Source organism: Pogoniulus pusillus, chromosome 35 (assembly GCF_015220805.1).
Source record: "Pogoniulus pusillus isolate bPogPus1 chromosome 35, bPogPus1.pri, whole genome shotgun sequence".
NCBI lineage: Eukaryota > Metazoa > Chordata > Aves > Piciformes > Lybiidae > Pogoniulus > Pogoniulus pusillus.
In genome coordinates, this window is record NC_087298.1 from 11,746,240 (window position 1) to 11,771,802 (window position 25,563).

Sequence of the window (25,563 nt, forward strand, 5' to 3'; positions counted from 1 at the left end):
AAGAGGCTCCCACCAAAGTATTTCCTCCTACAGGTGTCCTGAAGGGAGGTTTCTCCAGCCCCAGACAGTTGGACATCAGTGACACTCTTACCACAGGCATACACAGAAAATCCCACCTTTTTATTAGGGCATATGGCATTTGGGAGCTGTAAATACCACATGGGTATGACAAAAAGGGAATGAGAGAGCAAAGGCCGAGATAGATACAGTCATGCCATCATCAACACAGCTTCAGAACGATGGATTTTCAAAGATACAAAAAGTCTGGGGGTTGGGGGAAGTTTCTTTTTTGTTTTGATTGTTTCCTTTTTACACTGAAATAAAATGTACATTGTTGGGGGAGTTTGCTTCAGAACCAGAAGAGAGGAAAAACTGGAAAAGAATTCAAGATATGCCAAGAACAACTACAAGCAGGATTGGTTTTAATGGTTAACAGAAGAACTTTTTGTAACTCTGCTCTAGAACAGCATCTATTAAACACACAGAACAAGAGGGCAGCAACTATACAAGAGGAGGTTTCACCACAGGAATCAAGTCAGGAGTTGGGGGAGGGCAGGAAAAGGAGAGGGGAGAATTAAAATCTGGAACTTTATGCTTTTATTTGGTCACAAAGTTTGAGCTGAGTGTTTAAAACGAAGCACCTTTAGAAAAGATGCAGCACTCCCTAGTTGAAAATACAGAAACTTACCAAGAGATCTACACTCTGGGGGAGGGGGGAAGGAGGGGAATAATAATAAGACAACAAAAAAAAAATTAGAAATAAAAAAAGCCATATATAAAAAAAAAATAAATCAATCAAACCCAACAAACCCAAAACTTCCACACACCTCTAGGCTGGCGACTGAAGTGACTGCGGCCAAGCAGGCTGACAGCTCTTCCTCCAAGCAACCACAGAGCTCAGAAGTAGGAAACATCACCATAAAACACAAACATCTCCGTCTGGAGGGAGTGAGAAGAGGCTGTCCAAAACCAAGGCTGACACTTGGGAAGCGATGTCAGAAGGATCCATTTGTCTGTCAAAAAAGATCAGGCAAGAGGGGGGAAAAAAAAGGAGACACTGCACCTTGATTGGTTTCATTATCATCTTTGGGTTGTGGTGGGGATTTTTTTTTGTTGTTTTCCACCACTTTGCCCAGTTTTTAAGCTGCTTCCTTTGGGCTAAAGCCTAACAAGAAACCACTTTCTCAAAAGGTTCTTCAGGTTTCCTGCTAAATTGGAGTTATTATTCTCAGGGGGGGTGGGGGAGGGAGGGTTGTGGGGTTTGGTTTTTTTTGTGTTTTTATGTGTTTCTTTTTTTGTTGTTGTTTTTTTTAAAAACATATTTTTCCTGACAGTCTCTGAAGTGATCCCAGAAGGTTTTTAACAGTCACTCTTCCACAGTTTAATTGTTTTGTCGTTTTCTAGTGCCGCCGAGGCGATGATGTTTTCTGTTGGGTGACAAGCTGTTGAGATTACCACATCTGAGCAGAGAGAGAAACAGAGGAGGAAAGGGGGGGAAAAAAAAGAGAAATATTAGTCACAGAAATTAAAAATATTGGCCCCTAGCTTTGCTCTGCTGAGACTCTACCTCCAACACTGCCACCAGTTCTAGGGTCTCCAGCATAGAATCAAGCAGGTTGGAAGAGAGCTCCAAGCTCAGCCAGCACAACCTAGCACCCAGCCCTGCCCAACCAACCAGACCATGGCACTCAGTGCCCCAGCCAGGCTTGGCTGCAACACCTCCAGGCACAAAGACTCCACCACCTCCCTGGGCAGCCCATTCCAATGCCAATCACTCTCTCTGACAACAACTTCCTAACAACATCCAGCCTAGACCTCCCCTGGCACAACCTGAGGCTTCTGGTGCTGGTTGCCTGGCACCAGAGCCCAACCCCACCTGGCGACAGCCTCCCTGCAGGCAGCTGCAGGCAGCAATGAGCTCTGCCCTGAGCCTCCTCTGCTGCAGGCTGCACACCCCCAGCTCCCTCAGCCTCTCCTCACAGGGCTGTGCTCCAGGCCCCTCCCCAGCCTTGCTGCCCTTCTTCAAACACCTTCCAGCACCTCAACATCTCTCTGCAATGGAGAAGCCCAGAACTGGACACAGCACTCAAGGGGTGGCCTGAGCAGTGCTGAGCACAGGGGCACAAGAACCTCCCTTGTCCTGCTGCCCACACTGCTCCTGAGCCAGCCCAGGATGCCATTGGCTCTGCTGCCCACCTGGGCACTGCTGCCTCCTCTGCAGCTCCTCTCTCCCAGCACCCCCAGCTCCTTCTCTGCCTGGCTGCTCTCAGCCACTCTGGCCCCAGCCTGTAGTGCTGCTTGGGGTTGTTGTGGCCAAAGTGTGGAACCCTGCCCTTGGCCTTGTTCATTCTCATCCCATTGGCCTCTGCCCACCCATGCAGCCTGGCCAGGTCCCTCTGCAGGGCCCTCCTACCCTCCAACAGCTCAACACCTGCTCCTAGCTTGGTGTCATCTGTAGGCTTACTGATGCTGGACTCAATCCCCTGGTCTGGATCATCAATAAAGACACTGAATAGGACTGGGCCAAGCACTGATCCCTGGGGCATATGACTAGTGTCAGCTGCCTCAGCTGCCAACTGGATGTGGTACCATTCACCATCACTCTCTGGGTCCTGCCCTCCAGCCAGTTCTTGACCCATATCAGAGTGAAATAAGGACACAGAGGTGCTGGAGTCATGTTTTAAGGTGAATCTGGCAGAGTAGGGCTCTACATTGGACTTGGTGATCCTGAGGGGCTTTGCCAACCTGCAGGTTTCTGTGATGCTGACTCTGCATTCAGCCTGCAGAGGAGAAGGCTTACAGATGCCTGCCAGTAGCTGGAGGGATCCTACAGGAAGGCTGCAGAGACTTTTCCTGAGTATGCCTAAAGACAGGACCAGGGGGAATGGTTTGAAGTTGTTAGACCAGAGCTGAGGAAGACCTTTTTCAGTATGAGAGTGGTGAGACTCTGGAATAGGCTGCTCAGGGAGTCTGTGAACGCCTTCTCCCTGAGGGTGTTCAAGGCCAGGTTGGATGGGGCTTTGAGCAGTCAAGTCTCGTTGAAAGGTGTCCCTGCTCATTGCAGGGAGGTTGGAGTAGATGATCCTTGGAGTCCCTTCCAGCCCTAACAATTCTATGAACTCTGAGATGCTTCCAAGCTGAATCATTCTAGTACTCTATGATTCTGTACTGCTACTACACTTTAGAACAGCACAGCCAAGGGATTCTTTCCTCCTAGCAAAATTACAAATGCATTATTCACAAATAGCTTCCAACTATCACTGCTGTGTGAGAGCAAACACTGGGAAAAAAAGAAGAACTAACTGAGAGTGAGGAGTTGAGAAGTGTCTGACATATTTCAGACCCTGAAAAACAGCACAACCCCATCAGGCCTTATCTTTCCAAGAGCTGCAGCTTTGGAGGGTGTTAAAAGGCAGTTAAAAGTCACTAATGGGTCATTAAAATATCTCCACCAGTTCTGAAGAGAAGGAAATCTGTTTGGTAAGGTGTTGTCAAAATCCTCACAGTGCCCATAACAAAAGGTGAACTCCAAGGGGGTCAACTACACTTCAGCCAGCCAAGAATTTATGGATCTGACAGTCAGAGCAGAGCAAACACTCAAGCCAAGCCCTCAGCACAAGCTGAGACAAGGGAGGTTCCATCAATTAAACCAAAATCTTTTTCCACACCTGTGTGCCCTTGTAATTTCTGTACAATCTCTTTTGTCTGCAGGTTCCAAATATAAACCAGGTTGTCTTCTGAACCAGACACGATCCACTGGAGGGGCAGAGAGAAAAAAAAAACAAACACATCAGTTAATCTTTCTCTCCAACTGAAACATTTCATTACATGAAACCAACATGCTTGATGGGGTTCATTCTCCCAGCTTCTATTCAGAGCATACAGGCAGCAGAAAGCTTTGTTCCACCCTGGCCTATGTCCCAGGAGGAAAACCAACAGAGCAAGAAGTGCTCAGGTGGATCTGTGTTAAGGACTTCATCTCTGCTGATTTGCTCTGTTACCTCAACCAGAACACACCAACTCATCATGTGATGGTTGATTGCTGTGTAGCTATGGCCACCCCCCAGACAAGCAGCTGCTCTCCTGCTGCAGGAAGGTTCTTCGCTACTGATGCAGTAGCAGGAGCCTGCAAAAGGGCTTTGGGTCCACCTAGAGACCAACATAAGGCTGACAGAGTTGCGCTTGTTCAGCTTGGAGAGGAGAAGGCTCCAAGGAGACATCCTGGCGCCTTATAGTACTTAAAGAGGCTATCAAAAAGATGGGGAGGGACTCCTCATCAGCAAGTGTAGCAATAGGGTAAGAGGTGATGAGTTTCAACTAAAGGAGGGAGATTCAGACTACAAAGCAGGAAGAAATGCTCTACACTGAGGGTGGTAAGAGCCTGGCCCAGGTTGCCCAGAGAAGTGAGAGGTGCTCCATCCCTGCAACCATTCCAGGTCAGGTTGTTTGGAGCTCTGAGCAACCTCCTCTAGTTGTAGATTGCAGTTGACTGCAGAGGGCTTGGACTAGATGAGCTTTAAAAGTCCCTTTGCACCTAAATCATTCTATGACTACGACCAGAGTGCTCAGAGGGAGTCTTCCAGAACACCCTCTGCCCCACTGCCCTATGCTACCTGTGAATCAGGTATCCAAGCTGAGTTTTCCCATCCCCAAACTCCTGAAGAGCAGTAAAAGCATCACACAGGTCAAAAAAAAAAAACAACCTCACTAACCTTTCCACCAGTAACAGAGAAATTAGCAAATATGCAATACTTCTCATTTTTGTGTCCTGTGTAGGTCTTCAGGCACTGAAAACGAAGAGCCACAAGTCATTAACACAGCTGGGAAGTCATTTTCTCAGCCAGAACAGACTAAATACATCTGCTTCTTCTTTCCCCCACCCTGCCAACTTATCTAGAGGCTGCAGAGGGCATCTCTGTCCCCTTAAACACAAAACAATTTTGAGGAACCAACGACATAAACCTAAATTTGTCACTGCCACAAAGGCAGCAACAGCAATTTGTTGTTCATAAAGAGGAAAAAAACGCAGGAAGAAATTTATTTCATGTCTTGGGGTGACTTAGAAGTCCAACCACCTCTTCTTTTTACCTCAAAAGCATCTTTAACCCTCTCCCCACTGAAGGGGTAACAAACAGCCTCATTTACAAGATCCATACAATGTTAAGCAGGTTTGAAAAGCTCCTATGAAATGCAGATTTTCCTACGAGCTTAGTTTAAGTCCAGGCAGGATTAGTTTTACCTTTCCTTTGCTGTAGTCCCAAAGTTTAAGAGTGCTACAAAACAAGAGAGGGGAAAAATCTTTCAGTTGGTTTTGCTCTGATAAAAAAGCAGCGAAATATTTTTGTCTGCTACTCAAACATTTCCAAGCCTGAGAGTTTTCCTTGGGTTCCTTAAATACTTACTTGTCCAAAGTTGCAGCTAAGATGTATTTGCCGTTTGGCGAGAACTTCACAAAGGACACAGGAGGGTTATCATCATCTACAGGGAAAAGAAAACAACCTTAACCAGTGCACAAACCCCCACACCAAAAGACTGGAAGCTGCCAGTGTGGTGCTCATCCACAAGCAGGGTCAGAAAGAGGACCCAGGAATTTACAGACCTGTCAGCCTGACCTCAGTGCCAGGCAAGGTAAACAGAGCAGATCATCCTGAGTGTGATCACAGGGCACCTACAGAATGGGTTGGACCCAGCCAGCACAGACTTAGGAGGGGCAGGTCCTGCTTGACCAACTTAATCTCCTTTCAGGACCAGGTGACTACCTGGTGGACATGGGGAAGGCTGTGGATGTAGTCTACCAGGACTTGAGCAAGGCCACAGCAAACTCCTGGCAAAGCTGGCAGCCCGTGGCTTGGACAGGGGCACTCTGTGTTGGGTTAAGAATTGGCTGGGTGGGCCCAGAGTGGTGGTGAATGGTGCCACATCCAGCTGGCAGCTGTCACCAGTGGTGTGCCCCAGGGATCAGTGCTGGGCCTAGTCCTGTTTGATAGCTTCACTGATGATCTGGATGAGGGCATTGAGTCCTCCAGGGACAGAATAAGGGGCCACAGTCTCAAGCTGTGCCAGGCCAGGTTCAGGCTGGATGTTAGGAAGAAGTTCTTCAGAGCAAGAGTGACTGGCAATGGAGTGGGCTGCACAGGGAGGTGGTGGAGTCCCCATTCCTGAAGATGTTTAAAAGGAGGCTGGATGAGGCACTTAGTGCCATGGGTTAGAAGGGTTAGGTGATAGGTTGGACTCAATGATCCTAGAGGTCTTTTCCAACCTGGTTAATTCTGTGAAGAAGCCACTGTGCAAAGCAGTGATGCAGAATGTGTCACACTGAAGGCCAAAAAAACCCCAGAGCACAAACAAGAAACACTCCTACTTACCAATCAGTGTTTTCAAGCACTGGCCTGATGCTGTATCCCAGATTCGACTGGTAAACATAAGAACATGAAACATGAGAACCATCACTATTGGTTTTGAAGTCTCTGTTTTCATTTTAACATTACAAGCTTTAAAAAAAAAACAAAAACAACAACCCTTTTGTTTTTTTCTAAATGCAGAAGGTTTGAACAGTGGGCACAGACATGAAACAACCACTTACCAGAGCCCATCATAGCTACTTGACACTATCAGGGATCCATCACGATTAAAATGCACCTGTAACATTACAGAAGGGCAAAAGCAACTTTAGTGGTGTTCATAAAGATCACATTTTTAAGCTCCACTGAAAGTATTTCTCTTCCACAACGGACATTCTGGATGGATAGGAGCAGAAAGTCATCACAACACAAAAGCTAAGCAGGAGTTTAGAGGGATAACATCAGCAGCCCCAAAATTTCTTTCCCCCCCTCAGCCTACCTGGCATGATTATGAAGAGGGATGGATGTTAAAAGCTGTTTATTCCAGCATCAGGGACTCAGATCTATGTTTCTTCAGAAGCTAAGCACGTGAACACACAGATGCTGTGTTCAGAGAGCCTTAGCTGCTCAAATAACAGCAGGATCAAATGTGGGGGGACAGTACCTTATCATTTTGAAGGCATGCAATTTTTAACCTCAGCCACATGTGCTTTAAGATCAATTTATTGCCTTGAACTGCACTCAAAATAATAACACAGGAGCAAAATCCATATCACTCTTACAGAGTTCATTTCATTTTTGTTGAGCTGTGACCACTGGGAAATCCACCACAGCCCATTCACTACACTGTGTAAGGGCTTAGAAATAAAAGTTAGAGCATAAAGCCACAAAGGGAGGCAAGAGAGGAGTTCTGCTAAACTAAATAAGTATGTTAGTGCATTTATTTATTAGAAGGGACTTACAGCTGAAACTGGGTCAGAGTGAGCAGGCAACGTCTTGAGGCACTTCCCTGTTTTCACATCCCATATCCTCACGCTTTCATCAAACTGAAGATGGAAGAAATGCACAAAGGGCTTTAATGAGGCACCTGTTTGAGGCAGGCAAGGTTAACACCTTGACTAGAGGTTAACAAGGCTTGACTAGACATAGGTGCTTCCTCCAGTTACACTGCAGCTGCAGCAGAAAGCCAAGGAGACAAACACCACCCAGGGTAAAACCAGCAGACTGGAAACAGAGCTCCCCAAACTCTTCCTCTCCACATAGGAAAGCTGCATGTTGAGGATGGATTAAGGGTGCAGAGACAGCAGTGGCACTGTGCAGCTTAGCTGACTACAAGCTGTGTTTGTGGAGTAAGGCAGAGAATTGAAATGGTAAGGGGTTGTGACTGGTATCATCCCCTGCTGCCAGCCCTTAGTAACACGGCTAGCACAACTAGAGCCATTTTATAAGGCAAGTAGCCATCCTCTGTGCCTGAGCAGGTCATGTGTTCATTCCTTTTCCCTCATTAACAGGCTCTGAAAATCCTGTGAACCAAGCAGACAAAGCAAACAGATTTCTACTTCCCCTCCCCACCAGCCTCAAGATTCCTGGGCACTGGGCCGATTACTCCCTTCCTCAGCCTTGAAGGTTGCAGGCACTTGGCCAGGCTGCTGGTGGTGATCACCCAATTCCAGAAGAGGGAAACATAATCACATCCAAAGCTCTGTCTATGAAATCAAGCAGTTTAAAGTCCTAAGTGGGGAACCTGGACCAGAACTGCTGCTGGAGATCATGATCCCTCCAGTAGCTGTGGACACCTCCATCAGCATCTGCTTACTCTGAAGACTGGGCGATTCAAGTCTAGATTCTAATTGCTGTATTGACACAGCAAAGCATGAATCAAGACCTGACCCGATCTGCAGAGGGTTCAGGTGATTAGAACTTGTACTGTAAATTAGAATCCAGATGATAGAAATGAGAAGTTGCATCATAAATTCTGTATACCTACAAACTCTACCACAGGGATCCTGCTGGTAGAAACCCAGTGCCACTCCAATCATAAATTCTGTGCTATATTAACCATAATGCCCTGTTAAGAAAATAAAGCTTTAATTGTGGCTGTGATTTAGTGCTGTCACCACTCTGCCAAGGAGCCCTAAAAGGACCTGCCTGTGCCCTTGGTGTCAGCTGAGAGGGATGTGCAGCACTTGCTTTGCACAAAGATAAATCACTTACTGATCCAGAGACGATGAGGTTTGACTGAGGGTTGAAGTTGCAGCAGAAAACGTAGTTACTGTGCCCTTTCAATGTCTTTAAGCACTTACCCTGCAATAAAATTTAGCAGAGTTAAATATACAGCATGATAAATGCAGCTAAGTTGCACATAAAGAACCATCCCTAAAGCCCAGACTCAGATGGGCAGAGGACCAGCTACAACAAAACAACAGGGAAAAAAACCCATAACTCAAGCCATGTTTAATGACTTCAGCCAAGTTGAAGACTTTTGGGCAACTCAGGAGAAGCAAGCAGTTTGAAGCACCTACCCAAAATTCAAGCCAATTATCCATTTCTCATTGTGATCCCAGAAAAGAAGGAGGGAGGGAAGCAAAAAGAAGTAAAGCTATGATAGGAAGTTACAAAAAAGTTTGCACCCAAGAGGCTGCTTTCAGAAAAGAAGCCTGCAGTTGTACTGCCACCACAAGGCTTGAGTGCTCTCAGAGATAACCAGACTTCTTATGGTGCTTATAAGCATCCTCCCTTCCAAAACCAGAGAGCACAACTCCCTCCTTACAGCCCATTCAACCAACAGTTCATTATAAGCAGGAAAGAACTTCACCTAGAGAGGAGCCAGTGCTTAAAACTCTACCTTCTCTTGTTATAGCACAAAGCTGCCTCTCAGAAGAACATCAGTTAAGATGTCAAAGCAGAGAAGGAAAGTAAATGAGTTTCTGCCCTTACCGAGCTTACATCCCATATTTTGAGAGTTTTATCATCGGAGGCAGAGACAAGAAGGTTGGAATCTGATGACCAAGCAACATCAGAGATACCCTAAAACAAAGGAAAACAATTCTCTTCTCAGTTCTCTTTGTTCACTGACACAGAAAAACGGAAGACACAGACTGCATATTATGTTCAGCTGAAGCCTGAGAGAAAATTCAGTACTGAGAGCTGGGAATTCATTGATTTGCCTGCATTAAGAGCTCCTTTGACACTTGTTCATTTTAAGCTGAGCCATATACTCCAAGAACATCAATGGCTTGTTCACATAGCTCTGACTGTGGCCACCAGTAACCTTTCTTGACATTCAGAGAAGAGCAATATGGGTTGGAAGGAACCTTAAAGACTATCTAGTTCCAACCCCTCCACCATGGGCAGGGACATCTTCCACTAAAGCAGGTTGCTCAAGGCCCCAGAGATTACAAAAGGAAGGTTTGTAAGGCAAATAAATCACTCCATTTTCCTTTCTGTCTCAGCTTGACAATCCTGAACTTCATAACAATTATTATATATAGAAAAAGAACCTTTTATGATACTCCCTGAGATTCACTCTCCCTCTGTGATTTGGTGTCCTGGCAGTATGCTACATAAACTGATCTGAGTGGCTTCCCCTCATGATAAATGATTTGCTCTATGGTTTCTGAGTCCCTAAAGGCTGGAGAAGAACAAGATTCTACTGCTTCTTCTTTTAGGCAAATCTTAATTTTCACTTATGAAACTTCAGTGTCAGAAACTTTAGGAAAAAAAAGCAAAGGGTTTGGGATTTGTGTTTTCTTCAGAACTCTGTGGAATGAGTAAATGGTGTGTTTATGTAGGCAAACCCACAAGAACAGTTCAGTGTCCTTAAAAGGCATTCCATCCTGCTCCACATACACAGGAGAGGATGCAGTATTAAAAGCTGACAAGGATTTTCACCCAGAAAGACACTGCCCCATGTCTGAGGGACTCAGGCAAGCGGCCAGGCAGTGTGCATGCAGGTACTCCACCAGCAGCCTGCAGTTTGCCCATACTTCAAGCCTGACCTGGGGTAACTTCAGCAATTCCAGTTCCAGGCTGTTGCACGGGACTGTGTAAACAAAGTAGTACAAAAGAGACTGAAACCCAAACCTTTTACAAGTCAAAAGAACCAGGAATGGAAATGTCCCCATTAGGAAGAGAAAGCAAAACTCTTTACAGGTAAGTCCATACCCAAGCACACAGAGAACTCGTCATACTCACCAGTTTATGACCAGATACTGTTTTCTCAAACTTGCCATCATATGCTCCCCAAATTTTAATGAGCTTGTCAGCAGCTGGAAAAAGAACATGCCAATGAAAAGACTGACAGCACTACAAGATACAGCTGTCCCTTCCCGGTGGCAAGAAGTATGTCAGCTACTCTGCCATCTCGGAGCAGTTCTTCCTCCCAGCCAGACCCGAGTGTCTATACAAGATGCAATTGGTACAGAACAGTTTCTTACAGCCAAGCTGCAGCAGCTGAGATTACATAAACTGCCTGGAATGCAGAGAGTCTCTAGAGCGTTAGCTTTCCTCTGATGACAACTTGGGTTTCTACTTTTGTTTTAGATTGCCAGTGGTGAGAGCAGCACTGTTCCATAGGAATGCTGAAAGGCTTTTGCCCCCAAAAAGAACAAAAAAAAGGCACACCACAAGCAGGACTGAATTAATGCCTGCAAACCCCCCCAACAGATTACCCATGCCAGCCTGCAAAACATACCAGAGAAGACTGGCATCTTGGATGCAAAACCTGGGTGAGTAGGGAGAGAGAGGACTTTTATGAGGATACTTCCACATAGAAATGATTTTTATACGGCTCACTGTACTGGTATTAAGGCAACTTGCAGTTAAAGCAAAGATCCAAGTCATTCCCGTGCCTGGAAAATGTTCATACCCAAAGCAGCTGCGTTTAACCCAGATTAAAGGTATCTCTGGGTTCATCAGCAAAGTTCAGAGCCATGTAGGAAAGGATTAGAGCCACAAAAATGATTAAGGAAATTGAACAACTTCCTTATGAGGAGAGCCTGAGGGAGCTGGGGCCTTTAAGCTTGGAGGAGAGTAAGGGGTGACCTCATTCATGTTTATCAATATGTAAGGGATGAGTGCCAGGAGGATGGAGGAAGCCTCTTCTCAGTGATGCCCAGTGACAGGACAAGGAGCAATGGAAGTTGAGGCACAGAAGGTTCCATGTGAACCTGAGGAGGATTTTTTTCACCGTGAGGGTGACAGAGCACTGGAACAGGCTGCCCAAGGAGGTTGTGGAGTCTCCATCTCTGAAGATATTCAATGTTCTGCCCAATTGCCCTTTCCTTACGTCTAGATCCTCCCTGGATCACTCAGGGCCAGATAATCACTTTCTCAAAGGAAAGCTGTCAGCAATATTAACTAGCAAAAAACTTTTAGGAAATAGTAAAGCTGACAGAAAGAGGATCTGATCTACCACTTAAAGACAGTAAATAGTGAAATGCTCTTGAGAATAACCTTCTGCCCCCTTCAGTGGGGTAATCGAAGGCTCTGATGTATTAAACACCACAGGCATGCTGACAGAAGCATGTGGTCAGCCTTCCACAACACACTCTGCAGCCCAGTCTAGCTGGGCTAGCACAAAACTACCTTCCTCACCTACTAGAGCTAAGCTTTGCCTGAAGATGCTGTACACAAAGCTTAAATTAAAACCTTAGGCAGTGTCTTTAGCGACTACAGAAAAGCACAAGGGGTTTCTCTGAGCAGGATAAGAACCTTGTGTTTCCTTTTGCCTATTTGCTCAGTAAAGAAAGGTGAGGACTCTACAACAAGGCAATGCACAGACCCTGTGCTCAAAGCACTAGAGCTTAAAAAGCTTAAAGCACATTATCCCAAAGCCTGACAGCTTGGGTATTGTTCCTTTTAAGCAAAAACCATGACAGCCTTCTTCCATCTGATGGAGATAACACTAAAGACAGGCAATTCTCAAAGGCCCACGTTCAAATGAGATGAAAAGACAGCAATACTTACAGGAGCTGGCAAGCCACTCCCCGTTAGGACTGAACTTTACTGAAGAGACTGCTTTTGTGTGTCCTGCTAACGTGAACTTCAGAGCGTAGTTTGGTTTTAGTGGTGCAGGCTGCAAGAAAACACACACGAATGAGTTGAATGAATTCCCAATTCAGGACCTCAGCAACAAGCTCTCTATCTGGGTCACTACAGCCACAGACTGGCTGGACCTTCACCATAACAGATTCCATTGTTTACAATCCAACCCCATCCCTTCTCTTGACTCCAAACCAACGAACTGTAGAATAAAAATCAGAATCACAGAATCATTTCAGTTGGAAAAGACCTTTCAGGTCATTGAATCCAACCATTCTCTAACTCTAACAAGTCTGGTGATAAACCACAGCCCTCAGCTCATTGTCTTTTAAACACCTCCAGGGATGAGGTGTTTCAATGAAGAAGTTTCTTTTAACGTCCAACCTAAGCCTCCCCTGGGGCAGCTTCAGCCATTTCCTCCCATCTTATCACTAGTTACCTCGGAAGAAAAGACCAACCCCACCTGGCTCCAGCCTCCTTTCAGAGAGTTCTGGAAAGCCAGGTCTCCCCTCAGCCTCCTTTTCTCCAGGCTAAAGCATCCCAGCTCCCTCAGCAAAAGACTTGCTCTCCAGACCCTTCACCAGCTTGCTGCCTGGGGTTACAGGCACAACACCAACTCATCCTTGACAGGAATTTCATCCAAGCCAATATAACCCAGCTGAAAGTAGTCCAGCAGTCCAACCACAAAGTGCCTGGCAGACGGAAATAACCCTCTTGGTATTGATCCGTGCAGTGCCTTTAAGTGTTTGCAGTTTTCATCCTTATCATGAATTACATCACAACCTAATTTCTCCATACTCCTAAAAATCTTGCCCTTATTCCCCCCCCTCCCTTTTCACCCTTTGTGGAGGCTTCACAGTTAGACAATAATAACTCCTGCAGGCTTCAAAGAATCTGAATAATGATTGCTGCCCCACTTTGCAACTCCAGTCACAGATTCACTGATCCTCCAGTCACCTTTAGGCATTCCAAGAATATAAACCAACTTGTCTTGTTAATGCTCAAAGCAACAAGAAGTATTTCATCAGCAAAAACTTCCACAACACCCTGGCACTACAGAAGAGCTCCATCTGCCTTTCCCATCAAATCTTCTGCATGTTTCCAGCTCGAGACAGCAGCAGCAGAGATCTGGAGAAGCTCTTGATGAGAATTCAATCCTCTGGTTCTGGTCTGCCTGTTGAATATGCAGGTAGCTGCCATGTGTATTTACGTGGATATTGTTCACAGCCCCCACCCCACACACACACCTTGCTCTGATTGGTCGAGGAGGAAGGAGTAGATTGTGTTTTGGTGGATTCTGCATCTGGCTTCTTTTCTTCTGTTGCCATGGTTCTGGAGCTGGCAAGTGAGACTTATGGTGCTTGAAGGGGAGAATGAATGCACTGCTTCAAAAAGAGGCAGCGCTTGCCACGGAGAGGAGAACTGCGCTGCAACAAAAACCTGGAAATCAAACAGGATATTCCCATTAGCTGTCACAAAGCTCCTCAGCAGCTACAAGGGGCAGATCAGCCTAACTGCAGGTCGTCAGAATCCAGGCAGAAAGCTCCTATTCTTTAGATGTTTAGCAAGGCAGCAGTATTTTAAGCCTTCAGATCTGCCAGCGTGGAAGTGCAAGAATCAGAGAATCAACCAGGTTGGAAGAGACCTCCAAGATCATCCAGTCCAACCTAGCACCCAAGTCAAGGCCTGTCAGCACGTTTTGGGAAGCTCTGCCCCAGGCCAGAGAAATAAATCAGAAGAGCTTCCAGAGGCAGAAGGGTTTTCATATCTTAGTCCCCAAAATATAGAATCACAGAACAGTTTAAAGTTGGAAGGGATCTCAAAGCTCAGTCAGTTCCAACCCCCACCACCATAGGCAGGGACACTTCCCACTAGAACAAGTTGCTCAAAGCCTCATCCAAGCTGGCCTTGAACACCTCCAGGGAGGTTGTGGAGCACAGAAGCACAGAATCAAACATCAGACATTCTTCTTCCTAACATCCACTTTCAATCTCCCCTCTGCCAGTTTAAACCCATTCCTCCTCGTTCTGTCATTACAACACCTTGCCAATAGTCCCTCCCCAGCCTTCCTGTAGGTGCCCTTCAGATACTGGAAGGCTACTTATAAAGTCTCCTCAAAGCCTTTTCTTCTCCAGGCTGCAGAGCCCCAACTCTCTATGTCTACTAAGTATGTAATGCCCAATAGAATCATAGCATGGTTCAGGTTGCTGTTTAGGTAAAGACCTTTCAGACCAAGTCCAAGCATTAACCCAACACTGCCAAGTCCACCAAGACACACCAGTTTCTATCAAAGGTGGGAAAATAGCCTAAAGCCTCCAAAGCATTTTTTCCCCTTGACTGATTAAGGTAGAGAACACAAGATCATGACAGCAACAAAAACCAAGAAGGATTTCCAACGTTTAAGACCCTTCCTTTATAGAAACACAGAACAGTTTGGGTTGGAAGGCACCTTCAAGATCATCCAGTTCCAACCCCCTGCCATAGGCTGGGACATCTCCCACAGGCTGGGACATCTCCCACCAGCCTAGGCTGCTCTAGGCCTCATCCAGCCTGGGATGTGACATCTACAACTTCTTTGGACTACCTGTTCCAGTGTCTCACCACCTTCACGGGGAAGAATTTCTTCCTGATGTCTAATCTTAATCCACCCTGCTTGCAATGCAAGCTATCTCAGGGTTGTATTTCCCTCCTAAAATGGTTTGGGCATCAAATCACATCCTTCCCTACACGAGACCTCCACCTGCCTGAAAGCCAGCCTTGTCTTAGTCTCACCAGACTTGCTTTCTGTAACCAAACCCAATCCTGCACAGTGCTCAGCAATCAGGGTTGATGCTGCAGAGGTAACAAATCTCCACTGCAGCAGCTCAGCCATGGAAAAGCCTCCAGCTCATGCTGTAAGGGTTTGTCTCCAAAGTATGCTCCCCATACCCCCACGGCTGTCACCATTCCCTTTGCAGGTGGCAGCAGATTTGGGAGCATTTGCTCTTCTGGCAACTGCTGGCATTTGATGCATCTCCTCCTCGGGAAGGTGCAGAGCAAGGCACTACCAGCTGCCTGCCTGCTTCACTAAGCCCTGTCTCCACTGCATGGATAAACTGCTGGCTGTGACAGTAAGAAATTAAACTTTTCTAATGCAGATTAGATCTGTTTCATCTGGAATTAATCTGGGAACTTCGACGAGCATGGATCTCACTGCCAGCGCTCAGCACCACAGCGTCCCCCTGCAAAACCCTGAGCTCTGCCAGCACCCACCCCTCCAAGCCATCCCCCACACCTCCCAGCCATCCCCTCCAGCAGCACCCACCTCTCCCAACCATCCCCTCCAGCAGCACCCACCTCTCCCAACCATCCCCTCCAGCAGCACCCACCTCTCCCAACCATCCCCTCCAGCAGCACCCACCTCTCCCAACCATCCCCTCCAGCAGCACCCACCTCTCCCAACCATCCCCTCCAGCAGCACCCACCTCTCCCAACCATCCCCTCCAGCAGCACCCACCTCTCCCAACCATCCCCTCCAGCAGCACCCACCTCTCCCAACCATCCCTTCCAGCAGCACCCACCTCTCCCAACCATCCCCTCCAGCAGCACCCACCTCTCCCAACCATCCCCTCCAGCAGCACCCACCTCTCCCAACCATCCCTTCCAGCAGCACCCACCTCTCCCAACCATCCCCTCCAGCAGCACCCACCTCTCCCAGACATCCCCTCCAGCAGCACCCACCCCTTCCAGCAGCTCTTCTCCCTTCACCAGCACCCTTTCAGCAGCTCCCATCCCTCCAGCAGCAATCCTCCAGCATCTTCCACCCTTCCACCAGTGCCCATCCCTCCAGCAGCAACCCTCCGGCATCGCCCATCCCTCCAGCAGCTCTCATCCTTCCAAGCCATCCTTTCCAGCAGCTCCCACCCTCCTTAGCAGCTCTTATCTCACCACCAGCAACCCTTCGGCATCTCCCACCCCTGCAGCAGTACCCCAGCGGCAGGATGCCGCTCCTGGCCCGGAGGGTCTCTCGGGGGCACAGGCGTTCCCTCCCACCACCGGCACAGCCCCCACCGCTGCCCATGTGGTACCGACACGGCAGCACCAGGCCGCCGGCTCCCAACCAACGCCCCTTCCCCACCCGCCCTCGCCTCGCCACGCTCGGGGCCGAGGGCTGAAGGCAAGTTTCCTCCGGGGACCACCGAGCTCTGGGGGGGCTGTGTGTGTGTGTGTGTGCTGGGGGGTCCCGGGCCCAGCCAGGGGTCCCGCAGGGCTGCGGAGGCTCCCTCCCGCCCGCGGCACGCGCGGGCTCGGCGCGCGCGCCCCCCGCGAGGAGGAGGCGGGAAAGAAGCCGGAGAAGGAGGGGGGGGGGGGGGGGGGGGGACGGACAGGGGGGAGTGGGCTCCTGAGGGAAGGCGGCGCCGCGCGCGGGGAACGGCGCTTGCGGGAGGAGACGGGAGGCGAAACCGGCCCGAGCCCCGACCCCCGCCCTGCCGCTTCACGGTGACTTACCGGGGGAAAGGGGGAAGGGAAGGGGAAGAGGCGGAGGTGGCGGTGCCGCCGCCTCCTCCGCGGCGAGGAGGAGCGCGGCCGCGGGAAGGGGAGGGGGGAGCGCGGCGGCGGCGGCGGCGGCAGCTCCGGGGCCGCCAGGCGGGGGAATGGGGAACGGCGCATGCGCGGTGCGGGCCAAAGGCTGCACAATGCCGCTCGCTCCCGGGAGGGCTACGGATGGGCCCGAGAGCCAAAACACCCGCGAATACGAGCGCGGGCGGGCGGCGGCTTAAAGGGGCAGGCACAGGCTCAGTTGCGGCCTTTCTCCTGTCCTCACTGGCAGGCTCTACGGGGAGCTCTAAGACAGGCAGGATCGAGTAGCTGAGGTCAGTGGGATGAGGTTCAGCAAGGGCAAGCTCTGAGTCCTGCACTTGGGTCACAACAACCCCACGAATGCTGCAGGCATGGGGCAGAGTGGCTGGAAACTGCCCAGTGGAAAAGGACCTGGGCATTGGTCAATGGCCAGCTGAAGATGAGCCAGCATGTGCCCAGGTGGCCAAGAAGGCAACAGTGTGGACAGCAGGAATAGGGAAGTTGTTTCCTCACCTGTATTCAGCACTGGTGAGGCCCCACCTGGAGTACAGGGTTCAGTTTTGGGCCTCTCACTCCAGAAACAACATTGAGGGCCTGGAGTGGATCCAGAGAATAGCAATGAAGTTTGTGAAGGGTCTGGAGAACAGGCCTGTGAGGGAGCTGGGAGTGCTGGGGGATAACATCCATGGCACAGCAATGGGGGGCATTAAGAAGAGTGTGTCCAGCAGACCCGAGGAGGTTCTCCTCCCCCTCTGCTCTGCCCTGCTGAGACCTCATCTTGAGCACTGCCTTCAGGTTTGGGCTCCCCAGATGAAGAGGGACAGGGATCTGCTGGAGAGAGTACAAGGATGATGAGGGGACTGGAACACTGCCTGGTGAGGAGAGGCTGAGGGCCCTGGGGCTGCTTAGGCTGGAGAAGAGAAGACTGAGAGGGGATTGAATCAATGTCTATAACTATCTGAGGGCTGGGGGTCAGGAGGGGGGGACAGGCTCTGCTCACTGCTGCCTGGGATAGGACAAGCAGCAATGGATGGAAGCTGCAGCACAGGAGGTTGCAGCTCAGCACAAGGGGGAACTTCTTGCCTGGAAGGGTCCCAGAGCCTGGCACAGGCTGCCCAGAGAGGCTGTGGAGTCTCCTCCTGTGGAGCCTTTGCAGGCCTGTCTGGATGTGTTCCTGTGTGCCCTGATCTAGATTGGATGGTCCTGCTGTGGCAGGGGGGTTGCACTGGATGCTCTTTTGGGTCCCTTCCAACCCCTGACATCTGTGAGCCTGCAAAATGGGGTTGTTTAACCTGGAGAAAAGGAGGCTCAGGGGAGACCTCATTGCTCTGTACAGCTCCCTAGAAGAGAGGTTGGAGAGAGGTTAGGTTTGTCTCTTGGCCTGTACAAGTGACAGGATGAGAGGAAATGGCCTCAAGTTGCACCAGGGGAGGTTTAGGTTGTTCATGAGGGTTGTCAAGCCATGAACCAGGCTGCCCAGGACAGTGGTGGAGTCCCCATCTCTGTAGGGGTTTCATGGCAGTGCAGCTGTGCTGAGGGACATGATCTAGTGGTGACTTAGCAGTGCTGAGTTAATAGTTGGACTCAGTGATCTTAAAGGTCTCTTCCAACCAAAACCATTCCATGGTCAACAGGGAGGAGGCTCAGAGCTCCCTGTCATGCCCTGCTTCTACCACAGATAAGGCTCCTGAGCTGCTGCCCTTGCTCTGGGTAGCTCCGTGGGTAGCAGGCATTGAAGGCAGCAGCCAGTGCCTTGCCTGGCATGTGGCATGCGTCAGGGCCCCATCCAGTCCTGGGTGACATCCCCCTGCAGAAGAGGCCACACTGGGTGTTGGCAGGCAGGGGGTGAGGTGTGGTTGGCTCTGTTGATAGATGAGCCACTTAGCACCAGAGTGTTTGCCTGGGGGACAGCAACATCTGAGGCAATTCTCATTGTACCAGGGTAGAAGGGCCCTGACTCATTGTGATGGTTTGGGAGTTACCTGCCCCCCCACTCTTATGAAATCACCCAGACTAGACTCAGTCAGCTGGAAGTTAAGGAATGAAGCTTTATATTCACAGCTTAGATTGCAAATATTTACAGCTACATATAGAAATTGCCTCTCTTCAAATTGTCAGTTTTGGAAGTTTTGGTCTGATTTGTTGATCTGTTGGAGGGTAGGAGAGCCCTGCAGAGGGACCTGGCCAGGCTGCATGGGTGGGCAGAGGCCAATAGGATGAGACTGAACAAGGCCAAGGGCAGGGTTCTACACTTTGGCCACAACAACCCCAAGCAGCACTAGAGGCTGGGGCCAGAGTGGCTGAGAGCAGCCAGGCAGAGAGGGAGCTGGGGGTGCTGGGAAAGAGGAGCTGCAGAGGAGGCAGCAGTGCCCAGGTGGGCAGCAGAGCCAATGGCATCCTGGGCTGGCTCAGGAGCAGTGTGGGCAGCAGCACAAGGGAGGTTCTTCTGCCCCTGTGCTCAGCACTGCTCAGGACACACCTGGAGTGCTGTGTCCAGTTCTTGGCTCCTCAATTCAAGAGAGATGTTGAGGTGCTGGAAGGTGTTTGAAGAAGGGCAGCAAGGCTGGGGAGGGGCCTGGAGCACAGCCCTGTGAGGAGAGGCTGAGGGAGCTGGGGGGGTGCAGCCTGCAGCAGAGGAGGCTCAGGGCAGAGCTCATTGCTGTCTGCAGCTGCCTGCAGGGAGGCTGTAGCCAGGTGGGGTTGGCTCTGGTGCCAGGCACCCAGGGACTGAAGAAGGGGACACAGCCTCAAGCTGTGCCAGCGAAGTTTCATGCTGGATGTTAGGAGGAAGTTGTTGTCAGAGAGAGTGATTGGCATTGGAATGGGCTGCCCAGGGAGGTGGTGGAGTCTTTGTGCCTGGAGGTGTTCAAAAAAAGCCTGGTTGATTGGCTAGGGCTGGGTGCTAGGTTGGGCTGGCTGAGCTTGGAGGTGTATTCCAACCTTGTTGATTCTATGATTCTATACAGGGTTTAGATTTCTGTTTATGTTCATGCTCATACTTCTCAAACACCTACCTGCATATGTACACAAATCCTATCTGTACTGAACACTGCCCCTTTGGAAACTGGCCTCGACTGCAGATTAATTGTAGTCCTAACCAACCCCTTAGCCTCTAAGTGTCCTGAGGTTGTGTTTTTGTTCTGTTGGGGTTTTTTTTAAACAAGTTTAAAGTATGATAAATTCCATTTGGCAACCTCCTGGGTCACATGCTGGGCTGGGATTCTGACAGCATGGCGCTTGCAGAAAAAGGCAGCTCGGTGAGCAAGGGCATTCCTTTGGGAGTGCACAACGTGAGTACCTGGGGATTTGCACTGACAGCCCTTTGTCTTTGGATGAAATTTAACTTGTGGGTTATGAGTCATCTGTGAGGGTCTTTCTTGCTCTCTCAGCCATGCTGCCCCGGCTGGGGATCAGCAGGATGTGGTGTCTGTCCAAATTCCCTCTCTGGGAAGGAGTGGGGCTTGGCAGACTTCTCCCTCACAAAACCTTTCATTCCATTTGGTTCAAAATAGCCTGAAACTTGATGACTTTCCAAGTACTCTGGGAACTACACCTGTCTGAGAGGGTTTTTAGGGAGAGCAGCTTCCCATAATCATGAAAGGGAAAGAAAAATCCATGAGAGGTTCAGATTGTGTGGAAGTGACTGCTTGTAGTGTTCAGATTGTATGGAAATGACTGCTTGTAGTGCTCAGATTGTATGGAAATGACTACTTTAGTGCTCAGATTGTATGGAAATGGCTGCTTTAGTGCTCATATTATTTGGAAAGGACTGCTTTTAATGTTCAGATTATATGGAAGTGACGGCTTTAGTGTTCAGATTATATGGAAGTGACTGCTTTAGTGCTCAGATTGTATGGAAGTGACTGCTTTAGTGCTCAGATTGTATGGAAGTGACTGCTTTAGTGCTCAGATTGTATGGAAGTGACTGCTTTAGTGCTCAGATTGTATGGAAGTAGCTGCTTTCTGCACTGCTGTGGATCCCTCTGGATAGTTTTAGGGATGTCAGAACAGAGCTGAGGCCATGGGTCCTGCTATGACCACCATACACAATTTTTCCACAGGTTCCACTGAGACCAGGACTAATCCAGCCCTGCAGACTTGATCCAAAGGACATTAATGCCTGTGGCAAAGCTCCCACTAACTTCAGCACATGCTGGATCTGCTCTTTAGACCTGGCTGCTGCAAACAAGCTCATGCTTACGTTTGCAATGGTGAGTAATAAGGCTCTAAGCTTACAAGCTGTGTGAGCCCACGTTTATGTTTTGGCACAATTAGCAGTCTCAGGACTTTTATTTGCTTGGGCCTCTCAGCAGACAGAGGAAGCACAGAACAGACTTACTGTGTGTTACAGGCTGCTCAAGAAACAGAGCTGGGAAGAACTCAGAAGAGACCTGCTTCATCTTTAAGGCTTTTAAAGAGCAGCTGATCTCTGACATGTAGCTGTTTCTGTATGGTTGCTAATATGCTGCTCTGGTTTTCTCTAAATCCCAGCTACATCACATTCATATGTTTCTTTGGGGATTTAAAAACAAACACTGAACCTTTTCCAGGCTGATATTTCTACCTCCCCCACTACAGCGTGAACTTTGCTTGCATCACTGCCAACATTTGTTCATTTAAAACTAGGAAATCTTACCCTGCTGGGGGAGCAGGTAGGATTTGATATATTCTGCCCTGCAAGGGATGTGTACAAACACTTATGCCAGGCACAAGGGGACATAAGAAGTTGAAGAACTTCTTCAAAATAAGATTATTGAACACTGCATGTATCAAGACCCCAGGTTAGTAAAGGCCTGTTAAGACAGAGGCCATGGTTTTGAAGAGAAAGGAGAACTTCAGACAGGGTTGGAGTCCAGCATATAATGTAGGATTCAAAGCAGATTCCCTCCAATGCATGTCACAGCCAAGTTAATGCATAAAGGCTGCTGATGTGAGAGCCACAGGCTGCACCATACACGATCTGACTGCCAGACGTGATGACAGCCTGCCTCTCCCAGCCACTTCAACTGGAGCAGCAGGTTCTCAGCACTTCTGTGCATCAGGAGCTTCACTCTTGGCTGGTGCAAATGGTTGCAAGGCCATTGGACAGACAGTCCAACACCATTAACTCACCCCCCTGAGGTGGTTTCTGTGAAATCTGAATATTACTCACTGTAATTTAGAAATCAAAGTGTTTGATGGTGTTACTGTTCAGTTAGAGCATCTCTTTTTCTTTCCAGTCTCAGCAAAAGGGGCAGGAAGAAAAGTTAAAAAGCACAAAGGAATCCGTTAGGGCTTTAGGCAGCTGCAATCTAGCAGGTTCTAGTGTCTGTTAGTGCCAGCTGAGTGGCACACACTGTCCACAAGCTTGCTTACCTGTGCAAAACCACAAGCCCTGTGAGGAGAGGCTGAGGGAGCTGGGCTTGTTTAGCCTGGAGAAGAGGAGGCTTAGGGGCAGATCTCATTGCTGTCTACAACTACCTGAAGGAAGCCAGGTGGGGTTGGGCTCTGCTGCCAGGCAGACAGCACCAGAAGAAGGGGACACAGCCTCAAGCTGTGCCAGGGCAGGTTGAGGCTGGATGTTAGGAGGCAGTTGTTGGCAGAGAGAGTGATTGGCATTGGAATGAGCTGCCCAGGGAGGTGGTGGAGTCGCCGTCCCTGGAGGTGTTGGAGCCAAGCCTGGATGAGGCACTTAGTGCCATGGTCTGGTTGACTGGATAGAGTTGGGTGCTAGGTTGGGCTGGAGGAGCTTGGAGGTCTCTTCCAACCTGGTTGATTCTATGATTCTCTAAATAGCAGGTGCCAGGTCTCTACATCACACTGAATGTGTAGCAAGAGCACTGAGACACAGCTAATATCTAGATATATTCGCTGTGACCTAAGCCATGTTAGCTGGGCAGTTTCTTTCCTCAAATCCTGCAGTCATGTCCCTTTCTTCTCTCCCACAACACCTCAGGCCTTTGTTCTGCTTCTTTTCATACATATAAATCTTAGACCACTGTACCCCAGCTTCCAGATTTGCCAGGTAATACTTGCTACAGACACCAAAGTCAGGCAGAATATTCTGTGGGCTCTTCATGCCCTTCCTCTCCATTGCAGAGGAAGTCATTTGTCCCTGTTCCTCTGGCTTGAGACCTGCCAATCTGGAAGGACATCATTTAAATCCACTTTGGACCCTCCCTTAGATATTGACTGTCTCCAGGCCAGCATTTAAATCATCATCAAAACTTAGATTTGCAGATGAATACTTAAAAAGCCCTTTGGGTTTTGGAGAGCTCAATTCTTTCCTACCTTCCCATCACTTGCCATAGTGCCTGTAGACATCCTGGCTCCTGGGTTCCCTTTCTGGGGGCTTTGCCTTCCCTTTTTCAGATGAAGAGTGAACACTGAAGAGACAGAAGTCCTACAGGCACTGAGTAGCCAGGGTGGCCTCACCAACTGGTGTGTCCAGGTTCTCAGAACTACAAAGAATGAGTCAGAAGAGCTGAGCTCCAGTTTTGTCTCTGTCCATGATTCTCTGCATCATCATCATATTCTTTCTTAGCTTCCCCAGCTGAAAAACAGGGCTCATAATATTTCCCTACCTACAAAAGCTGTTAGGAGGATTATTGCATTGTTGTGAATTCCACAGATGAAAGGTACTACAGAAGAACAAACAGCAATTATTGTTTCAAACCTCTGCCTTAGTCCTGTCATCCTTAACTTACTGAATAACACTTACTCAGTTGAGGAAATTCTACCACTACAGTGTTGAGAATCACTGGTAAGGATGACTCTGTTGTAAGAAGAGCACTTATCCCCCTGTGTTCAACACCCTTCCCTCTCCCACTGGGATGATGGGAGTTGTATAATCCCAGACATTTACTACATGCTCTTAAGCAGTCTCCTCTTTGGGGACTATTATTTCTTTAACCCAAACATGACTGTTAGTGAATAAATTCTCTTTTGTTGCAATGTATAACACCATCCTCACTAGAGAGAGCAGCTTCTCTGCTCCAGGAGCTCATGCTGCTCATGGGCTGTGCTGTGAGTCCACTGATAAGTGAGGTTTCTTGGAGCTGGTCGTGGCTGATGGCTGCCAAACTGATCAGAACGGCCAAATTTGCCTTGTTTTGGGGTGTGTGCAGCTCATATCAGCCTTTCATGTGCATATCAATGTAACAAAGATGATTGGGAGACTGGAATGTCTCTTTTAAGAAGAAAGGCAAGTGACTTAGGACTTCTTAACCTGGAGAGAAGTCTGAGGTAGGATCTTGTCAATGCTTATCAATGCTTAAAGGACGGATGTGAGGAGGATGGAGCCAGGCTTTTGTTTCAGTGGTGCCCAATGACAGGACCAGAGGTAATGGGCACAAACTTGAACATAGGAAGTTCCACCTAAACATGAGGAGGAACTTCTTTGTGTTAAGGGTGGTAGAGCACTGGAACAGGCCACTCAGAGAGGTGGCGCAGTCCCCATGCCTGGAGTGATTCAAAGCTACCTGGACACTATCCTGTGCAACCTCTTTGGGTGACCCTGCTTGAGCAGGGATCTTGAACTGAATGATCCCCAGAGGTGCCTTCCAACCCCCACCTGTGATTCTGTGATCAAATGCATGGCTGATATGGTATCCATACCCTTCCACAGCCTTCTCCATTTGGAATTGATTGGCAGTTCCCAAGTACAAGTAGGAACAAAGAGCTCCCTTGCAGGGGAACTGTGCTTCTGATGGTGAAACAGGCACTGGATGGTGAGGTGAAGAATTAGAAGCTTACAAGTAGTACCTATGGCAAATGTGCTCCAGGATAGTGTTCCCAACAGTTCCTGATTACTGATAAATACTGTAGGGTCATGGCAGGCTCATTCCCAGACAACTCATCAGTCCCACAGCTACAAGTATGTTTTGGTTTCTTGTCTTTTTGTCCCTTTTCTGCCTTTGTCCACCGTGGTTTTTAAAAGATTCAGGTCCTTCCTTGGAACACCAAGAGTAGACAACCAAAAAGAGCCAGCATTTACCAGCCTTGAAAACCACTCAAGTTTTGCCCAAATGATTTGTTTTCCTTTTCAAAGCCTGTACACAAAGCTCCTTGTGTTAAGGGTTAAAAATAGTGCCATGACAAGGACTAAATTCACTGCAGGTGTTAGTTAGCAAGGTACTAATTGGGTAACTGGAGGTGTAATAAGGGACCACAGAGGCTAATCAAGAGGCTTTGGGTGAAGCTGGGATGTTGCTCTGAGCTTGGGGAGGAGAAGAAAGTAAAGAGCTACTGCTGGAGTCTTGTGTGTTAGAAAAAGCTGGGGTTAAGGTGAACCAGAACAGGCAAAATCTTACATCTGGTGTGTAACAATGATAGGACACAATCAGATCAGAAATGAAAGGTTGTAGTTTGTCTTTTCCTCAAAGAGCTTTTACTTTGGGCTGGGAATATTGCACTGGAATTGTTCTGCTTTGATTTCACTGCAGCTCCTATGGGGCTTATTCAGACTGAGTCAGCCTGTGCCTGTTTGGTTAAACCTTTCTCTAAACTCACTGCCTTGCACAAAGGCAGATTTGAGGATCACTGGAACATGTTTGCTTTGAGGATGCAGCTGGGTTCTTCAAGCAGACCTCCAGGTAGGTGTGTGAGGGATTGCTGTTCCAGCCTGAAAGGTGATAGCAGT

At 48.6% G+C, this 25,563-nt stretch overlaps 1 protein-coding gene and 1 long non-coding RNA gene across 2 annotated transcripts; one reads left to right on the forward strand and one right to left on the reverse strand.

Annotated features, from left to right (window-relative positions):
• Positions 1-99: 99 nt before the first annotated feature.
• Positions 100-17,024, reverse strand: WDR5 (WD repeat domain 5). Its single transcript, XM_064171456.1, has 14 exons — positions 16,872-17,024; positions 13,631-13,823; positions 12,309-12,417; positions 10,536-10,609; positions 9,279-9,368; positions 8,556-8,645; positions 7,304-7,387; positions 6,584-6,639; positions 6,366-6,412; positions 5,403-5,478; positions 5,240-5,273; positions 4,713-4,787; positions 3,669-3,756; positions 100-1,460 (listed from the first exon to the last, which is right to left on the reverse strand). Exons 2-14 carry the CDS (start codon positions 13,709-13,711, stop codon positions 1,360-1,362), a joined length of 1,005 nt encoding a protein of 334 aa, XP_064027526.1. The 5' UTR covers positions 13,712-13,823; positions 16,872-17,024; the 3' UTR covers positions 100-1,359.
• Positions 17,025-17,181: 157 nt separating this feature from the next.
• LOC135190277 (uncharacterized) lies at positions 17,182-21,719 on the forward strand. Its single transcript, XR_010308470.1, has 3 exons — positions 17,182-17,236; positions 21,005-21,154; positions 21,295-21,719. It is a non-coding gene; the product is annotated as an uncharacterized LOC135190277 (long non-coding RNA).
• The last annotated feature ends 3,844 nt before the right edge of the window (positions 21,720-25,563 follow it).